Source organism: Acomys russatus, chromosome 5, assembly GCF_903995435.1.
Source record: "Acomys russatus chromosome 5, mAcoRus1.1, whole genome shotgun sequence".
NCBI lineage: Eukaryota > Metazoa > Chordata > Mammalia > Rodentia > Muridae > Acomys > Acomys russatus.
Window position 1 is genome coordinate 18954053 of NC_067141.1, and position 10227 is coordinate 18964279.

Consider the following 10227-nt stretch of genomic DNA (forward strand, 5'->3'; position numbering starts at 1 on the left):
AAAGAAGGGTTGGGGAAGATTAAAAAGCAAAGATTTGACTAATGGTAGGCAAAGTTGGAATGGAAGATCACTATAATATTATGTTTGTAATAAACACTATTTCATCCTTTACGGGTTACTAATCCCTAAATCAGAAAGTAAAATTTATGAATGCTGATTGAATAGAGTGTGCAATCTATGCCACATCACAGTAGGTAAGCACTCTGAGATGTTATCGGCTGCCCATGGAACATTAGGATATCCACAGAATGTGTTTACTGAGAAGACGAAGACATTCTGAGTAACGTTTACATGGCCTTCTGCTGTGAGTGGAAAGAAAGAGCTCCACCCAAAGGCTTTACCAAACAGGTAGCTTGCAAAGCTAAACCTGCTGATGGTCTGGGCAACATCACCCGTACATCAGGAAGTATCCTTCTCCCAAGAGTCACTGAAAGCCATGGCACCCTCATATAATATGATACATGTCATCACATTATCTTCCATGACTATTAATGCAAATAGAAAACATGGACATCGTGGTATGTGGCATCACAAGCACATGTATCCCCGATGTTTGGTCAGATCTCAACCAATCAGCAATGCACAGTGATGAGGAAAGAAGGCACTTCCCAGTCAAGAGTCACAAAAGCCTGCGGGACCCGCTGCCTTGTTCTTCCTGAGTTATTGCTAAACAAGGGTCCTTGCAAATTGGAATAAATATGCAGCCAAACAGAGAAGGAAATAAATGTATCCCCTACCCCGGTGCTGGTATCCACAGGAGCAGCTCCTTATTACTAAATTTTAGAGACACACATTGAGATAAGCTTGGTAGGTAGGAAATTACAGGAGGATAATGCAATTCTGCAGTCATAAAATATTCCATAATGGAAGGGGCTGCAAGACAATTTTGGCACCGACAACATTTGCTTTTGTAATATGATCATATGTTAAGGTGATTTTAAAAAATCAATTTAAAAATTCATAAGATGATTTTATTCTCCTGTTACAACACAGGTTTATTATGCAATATCTCACCCAGGGATTGTTTCGGGGTGGGGAGGGGGCGCTATGTTACAGGACAAATGTTCTCTCGGGTCACTTGATTCCAAAGATAGAACAAACCCATCTTTCAAGCACGGTGTTTTATAATCCATCCCCAGCATCACCCTCATTGATAATGCAAAATTCACAGAAGGGCTGTGCATGTACCTGTGCCTTGTAGACCTTCAAGCATCCTTGCATGCAGCATCCCAGACAAGCAGCACTGTTAATGGGTGACTGTTCACCTGCTGCCCTTGTTAACCAGTAGCAGAAAATATGGTCCAGTTATAAAAGCAGAGCCTTGCCAGTATCATACTACACAAATCCCGCAGCTAACTCCTCATCATTAAAATTGCCCCCATAGCTAAAGACCTGACTCAAGTTTTTAGAAAAGATTCACACTGTGCAATATGCCATAAGAGAATTTGCTAAGAGAATTGTGTCATGAAAATGACACTTGGTTTTCAAGCTGAGTTATGGCTAACACAGACAGGCAGAAAAGTCACATTATTGCTGTTACTTGGGCACTGACCTGGTATTGGTTGAGCTGCTAATACCACAGTAGGGAGGGGCCTGGAAGCAGAAGCTGGCCTGGACAGAGACGAAGTTACTTGGTTTGCCAGAAAATGAGATTTTTCATGGCTGTGGAAGAGTCCACATTCCTCGGGGTATATCCATGTCGAATCCAGAGCAAAGGAATTATTTAAAAAGATCTGTCCAAAATAAAGTAAACAAACACTTACAACAAAGCACTTGGTGGAAGACACAGGTGTATGCTATTGCTCCCTGGTCAAACAGTGGGTGTTATACTACTGGGCATGCCATAGACATGTAGATCCAACACTTAAAGAAAAGGGTTGCTGTAGGAAGCCAGAGAAAGGCCTCTAGGTGACACCGGGATAATATTTAGCTGTCAGCCCAGCCAGTTCAGACCAGCAGCCAGGTGACACCCTGAAGAATCACCCATTACTCTGTGTGGTGGAACAAGTTAACATCTTACTCCACCTTTCACGTAAGTAAATGATATTCAGGAAACTCAGATTCATAAACCACCAGAAAGAAGAAAAAACAAAGTGAGAGAACCATGAGGAAAAACTCCTTTTCAATACGTAAAGCTTACATTATTCATCAATGGTTATAGATTTTAAAGCTGAAAAAAAAATCTGATTCAGAAGAAGTTGGTGCTTTTCCAACAGAACCCACACATTCAAGTTATGACAAAATTATCCCTATCTGCTTATGCCTTTGAAGAGGACAGTCTGTTTTTTTAAATAAGCCTTCTCTGAACTCAGATAGTCAGTCTACTATAATTAGAAAATGCATACTGTTTTCTATTAACATGGTGATACCCAGCAACTTATCAATTAAAAATCCACTTATCCAATTAAATCGCTTGCACATTTACCTTGTAATTAGGCATCCTCTTATCTATCCAGCCTTTCCCAACAGGAGGTGGCAGAGCAGGACAGACATGTGGGAAAAGGGGCACCAACTCCACAGCAGAGGAAGTGGACAGTCCTATGGGTGGAGAATGGCCACCAAACAGCCACTGGAACCCAAAAGTTTTAAAGAGAAAGGAGAGAGAGAGAAAGAAAGAAACATTAGCCTGTTTTATACCAAAAGATGCTGGAATAAATGCTATGATAAAGGAATTTAAAATGTAGAAATTTGCTGAGAAAATTATCTCATTTGTGATCAAGAAAGGCCACAAACACTTATAAATTACAGAGAAAGGTTTTAAAGTTTTATATCTAGATCACCATAAAAATTATCATTTCAGTGTCTTTCAATATTGGAAAGGAACTTCCTAGATAACACAATGAGAGACACAAAGAAATGAGACTTTTACAGCCCCATGGTTACACAGAGGCCTGGATTGAGCTTAGCAGGTCAGGAAGCAAGCCTAAGGTTGGGAATCCTGGAAAGAGATTGGTGGAGAGGGAGGGGGAAGGAAACAAAAGAGGGTGGGGGGAAAGAAATGAGATATTGTCAAAGAACTAGCTGAACAAACTAAGAAAAAGGAAATTTGGGGAATTTCTTTTGAATTCCCGGCCTCCACCCCTCCTGGAGAGCACAGAGCGGCAGTTTGCGTCATTTCATTTATCATTCTGAACTGGTTTTAAGGAGTTAAGGATGGTAACTTTATCATGATTCATTAATACAAACAGATTCTAGAGCAAAGAAATTGTAAGGACTGCTCGGGTGAACATCTCGCTGCAGAAAAATAAGATAGTCAGCACAAGAAAAGGACAGACACTGACTATGGGTCACCCATTAAAACCACCCAGGCCTCACCCCAATAACCCTGAGGTGGGGAGTCACTCGGTAGGTACTGTTTCAACGTCACAGTGTTTTACTTGTTTTGACATATCTAAAAATAGCTTTCTGATTCTAACTATCCTTACTTAGATAGTGAATAGTAGAAAATACTCAAAAGACTAATGCTAAGTTTTTACAGAATTTTCTTTTTTAAATTTATAAAGGGCGAGTAATGCAGAGGGTTTTTTGGGGGGCGCATTTCTTGACATTATGTACCTCTAGTGGTAACACTCTGGAATGACAGCCCTCCTAAACATGGCAAAAGCTACCAAAGCTTATCCAATAAAAAGGAATACGATGTGCATCACACATCAAGATAGGATGCCAGAATGGCATGTATCATTATCATTAAGTCTAAGGAATAGCTTAGGGAGAGTCTGATGATGTCTTCTAGAAAAACGCACAAGGTGGTATCAGGCCTAAATTAATGAAAAGGTATACTGTGACTGAATACTCGTTTGAATATGCTAATGAGATCAGTCTCGGAATGAAATCTATGCTATTCCTGGATCCAAAGTCATTTGCACAGATAGAGAACAACGAATTTGGCCAAAGCCAGGAAAGGTTGCACCATCTCACCATCCATCAAGGTGCATCACTTTTCTTTGCTACTCCAGTATCTGCATGCCAAACTCTTCTAAAGCGGAATCTGCTTTAAGCGAATTCAGAGGGCAAGAGAGGAAATACCCGCCACAAGACGCTTTCAAAGCAGGATTTCCACGCTGCCTTCCGTGGCTGGAATTCTTTTAAGCACTGCCCTGAATCTATATGCAGGAGTAGGGGGACCAGATCAGAATCAAAAATAGCTATTGATCTGCAGCTTGCTTTCAAGTCTGGCGGAGACTGTAAAAGTATTAACTTCGAGGCAATGGCAGCTTCGGTTCTTGGCTGCTGCGCTCTGCTCGGCGGCGGTTATTTCAGCACCGCGTTCTGGACAGCGCCCGGCGCCCGGGAAAGTTGGGTCCAGGCTGTGCGACACCGGCCAAGGCTGCCTGTTCTAAGCCTCTCTAATGAGAGCCAAGGAAAAAATACCGCAAAAAAAAAAAAAAAAAAAAAAAAAAAAAAAAACTGCCCAGGCAAACTGAACGTCGAAGCATGAACTTTCTTGCCAATGTAGGACTGCGAGGCTGCGCCCTGATAATGTGGGGAACCCAAGACCACCGGGAGAGAGAGAAGCGCCAACCCGAGGGCCAGGGCACCCCTGAGGCAAAAGGGGACCCGCAATCCTGAGCCTGGCTAGGATTGGGGCCGGGGTCGTTACCTGTCCGTGGAGCAGGGGATAATGTTGCAAGGCGGCGTGGTCTGGCGCAGAGGGCAGCGGCAGCAGGGGCAGCAGGGGCTCTCCCGGGGCTGGCCAGCCCGGCAGCCGCGCGAGCAGCGGGGCGGCGGCGGGCTGCGCCGAGGCCAACAGCACCGGCGGGGGCGCGACCCCTGCGCCCAGCCGGAGCAACCCGGCGGAGCCGGGGACCATCCAAACCCAGGGCGGTGGCGGCGGGTCTGCATTCATCGGCCACGGGAGAGGCTGGCGCCACCGGGACTGCTGGGGCTGCTGCAGCTGCCGCCGCCGCCGCTGGAGCCTGGCGCCCGCCAGCATCCTACACCCCCGCGCGGGCGGCGGCGGGGGCGGCGGGCGCCCGAGGTGCGGGCCGGCGGCGGCGCGGGCTTCGGAGCGAACTCACTTGGTTGCACGACGCGGCCGCTCGCTCCGCCCCTGCCCCGCGCTGGAGCCCCTCCTCCTGCCCGCGCCCTCCTTGCCTGCGCCGCCCCGGGCCCGGGGGGGCCCCAGTCCCCGCCCCCACCCCCGAACCCCCGAGGCGGGAACGCGGCGCAGCAGCAAGGGGCACTCCCCACCGGGCCAGCTGATTCCTCTTCTGCGGTCTCCAGCCCTCTCCATTGTCGCTGCTAGTAGCCCAGGGCTCTAGCTGACGGTGCGCACGGCAGGGCTCTAGACTCCGAGCAGCGATCCTAACAGCGAGCTCAAGCCGAGGTGGTGGCTCCGGAGCCCTGCAGGTCCCACCACCTGCCGAGCTGGGGGGGTGGGGGCGCCGGCCTCATCTACCCGGTTTAAAGTGAGTCTAGGGCGTAGGGCCCAGGGGGAATACTAGACAGCCGACGCTGACGCCAGGTTGGCCCCGAACCTTTCTAGGCATGGGTCGATTTCTCTTTTGCATAAATATGCAAAATATTTTCCAAGGTCCCTAGAGGGTCATACTTGCCCTGAAATCCAATTATTTTGGTACTGGAAGTAAAGTCCTTCCCCGTATCTGCTGGCTTCCGCGCCCTCCTTTGCCTCAGACACCCAACCTCTCCCCTCTCTCTGATGCCACGCACAAGACAAGTGGCCTCCTGGCTTAGAGTGCTCGGGTTCCGTGAACTCGTCTTTAATTCTTCGGGTCATAGGACTGAGTGCCTCCATGCCTCGCCATAAGCTGCTCTGCTGCTACAAGCAGAAGTGTCTAGGTCAAGGAACCTCTGGTTCCATTTGGAGCTTCCTCTCAGGCCGCGGCAGCTGAAGGAGCCTGGGTCTAAGCTGATCACACGCAGTATCCGCCAGGCGGCGCTGGTCCCAGCCCCTGTGCTAGCCTAGCTTGCGCAGAGGACTGGGTGGACTGGTCCTATGCCAGGCAGGTCTGTTCCTTCTCAGACATCAGTTGGTAGTGGCTTTCCAGCCCCAGTCCAGTCCTGGACAGTTCGTTCCGACAAGCAGGGTACACACGTCCACATGCTAAAGAACCCTAAACCCTAGACATCCATCCTTAACACCCAGCCCTGCTTAGGAGCACTTGAGCAAGCCAAAGGATCCATGCAGTTAAGATCTTACCTAGGAAGCCTGCCTGACTTGGGTGGAGTGCGTCCCACTCAGCTGCATCCAAAGACACACCTAGATCAGGCATATACTCGTCACTTTTCACCCCTTTAGCAGCCCCTCCTGGGAGATACAGACAGCCCCGGGAGCTTCTTAGGGTTTCTTCCAGTAAGTTTCTAGGGTCGCTTCCTCGTGCCCCTGATTTGCCCAACTTCCTCCTGGCCTGGCATGATTTCTTTTAGATCTCAGCATATGCTGATTTGCATAGCTGGCACATCACTAGTTTTCCCCACCCAAAACACTTACAATTAGCGAGTTTCTCTCTCTCTCTCTCTCTCTCTCTCTCTCTCTCTCTCTCTCTCTCTCTCTCTCTCTCTCCCCCTCTTTGACGCCAATGTACTGACAAGATTATTTCCCACATACAGCGCCAAAGCTTTGCAGCTTAGAGGACTGGTGTCATCCACTTGAGCCTGTATGTACACAAGTGATGCCATGAGGCCATCTTGGTCTCTAGGGTCACAGTCCCTAACCTGAGGAGTTGTGCCACTTGCTAAGAAGACTAATGGGCACCCTCAAAGCTGTACGGCTTAGTGAAGCAGAGCATGGTTTGTTCACCCCTTCCTGGTGTGACCTGGAGAGACAGAAGACACCCTCCCCCAAGTGGCCCTGCCTGTGTTGTGTGTACTCTCAGCAAAGCAATGCTTCATACCTGTGGCACGCCTCCCAGCTCCTGGAATAAAGAAAGGGAGTTAACCCACATCCGTGGGGACTTCCCACATCCATTCTCACACAGAGGTTGTGCAGTCAGCTTGGCTAAAGACTGAGTCCCTCCCTGGGCTGTTTGGTGTTCAAAGGCCTTGACACATTGGGAGCCTCCTGACTCTAAAGAGAGAGCAGTCTCTAAGAGCCTCAGAATGGCCACATGGCATGTTTTTTTTTTCTTTTTACCTGTCACAGGTTCAGCTCCATGCAAGAATCTCAATGCTTTGAGCCACTTTTCTGCACCATGCTCCATGCTGGATTCTGGGTAACAGGAAAAAAACAAAACCAAAAACAACTCCCACTTGCTAATTGCTGCCAGGAGGCTTAAGAGAGCGTAAATCCTCCTTTAGGTTCTTGTTTCAATGTCTCTTCAGCCCCCACATAATTCAGGAACAACTTTATACCCCTGAAGATCTGAGTTCTCCTCTTAGGCCCCCTGGCCTCCTGGTTATTTAAGAGGATTCTCCATGACCATTCCTGCGAAGGTTACTTGGGTGTCAGAAGGACGCTTAAGGGTCAAAGAAACAGAAACTGAAAAGATGGAGCAGGGGAATACTACCATCAGGCCAGGCAGCATTACCTAAAGGTCACAAACCAGTAGACCAGCCCTCTGTAAGTGTAAGCTGCCCACCTAGTAGATGTGGGGTGCAGTGGACATGTCTACTTACTGGTCAGCACTTTAAGGGGATCTGCCTACAGGGGGCAGAAATTGAAGCCTCATTAAGTGTGTGCCCTACAGAAGTCAGTGGGGAGTTTGCTTCATAAAGGGTTTATGTCCAACCATCCTGACAGGCAAAGTCTGTCCTTTATATTTAGACAAAACAGACAATAATTCCAGCTAAGGTGAACCAGAACACTGTGTAAGCAGACAATCCACAGAAGGAGGAAACGGGCTAATTACCCTCGGATACTAATGAGTTCTGAGTTGCATATCATCTTTCAGGAAGAAATATTAGGGGATGTTAGGGAGAGGATGGTGGAATGAGATTTAGCAACCCGGAGAAGGTGTTCTTTTAAAGTTTATTTTGTTTTTCTAAGTAACTTTGAAATGAATTTAAAAAAAAAAAAAAAAGGAAAAATGCAAATGCTTCCTGGCAAGCTTGCAGAGTTAAAATAATTGTCAGGGGAAGCTGGGGGACGTTCAGTGCCCAGGCTTCCCCCACCCCGCCCCACCCCCAACAGTTCCCTGCCCACCCGCCAAGCTGTCTCTCCAAGGATCCTATCAGATGAAAACTCATTGTGGTGGCAATGGAGTCCTGGAAGACAGCCAAGCAAGCCAGCTACCACCTTGGGTGCTGGCAGATGCTGGGGGCGGGGGTGGGGGGAGGGTGGGAAGGGCTGACAGTTTGACACCTGAGTCCCTGATGCATGTGAAAGGTCTCTCCAGCTGAATCCATTCAGAGCCAATTCTGAAGGCTCCTGGGCCACCTAGGAGCTCTGTCTTTGTCACTGTTGGAAGCTTTGAGCTAGAGTTCAGGAGCAAGGTCTTGGAGGAAGCTAGAATTGAGAGTGACAGCTGTCAGTAGTCATGGATGTCACAGAAGCACTCTGAAGCGCAGATTCAGTATGGTGGAGAGAGGGCAGCAGTTTGGGGGTTAAGTAGTGGTGTGTGATGCTCTGAAACGCAGAGGGAAACAGGATGCACCCCGTAAAGGCCGGGGTTTTGAAAAAGGGGTGTTATTGTTGTTTTATGTGTGTCAGTACAGATATCCTGAAAATGCAGGGAAGCACAGAGTCAACACATACAGGGGAAAACAGTGCTAACATTCGGTGGTCTTTCCTCCACAGCAATGTTTTCCTGGTTTTTAGATGTTTTTTGTGTGTTTAGCGCATTCTCCTGTGCGTGGCTTGGTGGGTGGGGTATAGAGGTCAGAGAATTTGCAGGAGTTGTTTTCTTCTTTGATCATGTTGGTCCAGATAATCGAACTCAGATTTTCAGGCTTGGCGGCAGACACCCTCAAGCATCTAGGCATCTCACTGTCCCAACATCATTGTACTGGCATCTCTCTTCACACAATGTGGAAACAGGCATACATTACAGTGTGTATCTAGTGTGCTGCATCTTGTGACATTGCATTTCATATTCAATTTCATTTTCAATAAAGAGCACTAGGTCAGCTTCTGCTGCATGTGATTCTAAGTCTTACTTGCACACAGCACAGCAGCCTGTGAGCTTTGCATGTTAACACAAAGTCTGCAGGAACTCGCTCACCCACATAGAACACACAGCTCGGTGAGGACTGAGCACCATGGGTAAATGCTCCCACCACTGGCAAAGAGAACAGAGCCACCAATGCCAGGGATCTCTGCCTATGACACCTCTTGCTTATCGGACTGCTATGGCTGCTCAAGCATGCTCCCCAGACAGACCTGCCTCTGGTAGCCTCCAAGGCCCCTGTCTGCTCCGCAAGGCAGCCATGTCCCTGTGGCATTTAAGGCATATTCCTCTCACACTGCATTTCTGGAAATGTCCCCAGAATGTCCTTCTCTGTGCTGTCCCAGACCTGGGCCACTTTTGTTCCTTAACATACCTCCACTTCATGCTCCAGATCAGCAGCCTCCCACCCTGAACTTCTGCCCCCACTGTCTCAACCACCAAGGTTGTCCTGGAATCCTCCCCCCCTTGGGAGCCTCGATGAAGCCTCCACTACAGGTTTTGTTCTAGAAAGAAGACTACATATTTGCTCTTCTAGGCTGGCTTGCACCTCATACAGCATATCTACCTGAACATTTTCTGATGGATGCATCCTTGCTCAGTGAAAAGGGCCCAATAGATGCAGTGAAGACAGGGTATGAAAATGAGCATGTTCTGGGGATCCATGCTTGATTCATTGTTAAGATTTTAGTTTCAAATATACAGAATACTATATAGTGTAAAAAAAATTTTTTTTTTTTAACTATCGGAAATCAGGAAGTTTAGTGATAAAATAATAAAATATCCATGTGAATGGAATATTATTCTGTGATTAAAATTATGTTACAGAAGTCTGGAAATGGAATTAAATAACTCCGTACCACATCTTAAGGAAAATAACTTTAAAAGAGAGCCCTCTCCTTAACGGCTCCAAACTTAGAAGGTGTGGGAGGTCTGGGCCACTCTGCCCTTCTCAGTTTCCCCCTTCTGTGTATTGAGCATCTATGTCCTAAGCTCCGTTTATTCTCCTGTTTATGCACTTGAGCAGATCTAGTGGTTCATGGGCTGTTCTGTTTCCACGGTCTTTGTGTCTGGAGTCACCCTAGGCATTCCCTTGCCCAGACTGCACAGGCTTCTGGCCTGGATCCAGAACAGGGACTCTGATCTCGTCCCCTCTGCCTTTCTC

At 47.8% G+C, this 10227-nt stretch overlaps 1 protein-coding gene across 1 annotated transcript in view; it reads right to left on the reverse strand.

Annotated features, from left to right (window-relative positions):
- Tcerg1l (transcription elongation regulator 1 like) overlaps positions 1–4933 on the reverse strand; it is a 188572-nt gene extending 183639 nt beyond the window's left edge. Inside the window, exons 1-3 of the mRNA XM_051145520.1 lie at positions 4601–4933; positions 2426–2569; positions 1553–1733 (exon numbers count right to left, since the gene is read on the reverse strand). Coding sequence (XP_051001477.1) covers positions 1553–1733; positions 2426–2569; positions 4601–4933 — 658 coding nt within the window. The remainder of the gene's footprint in view (positions 1–1552; positions 1734–2425; positions 2570–4600) is intronic.
- Positions 4934–10227: the final 5294 nt, after the last annotated feature.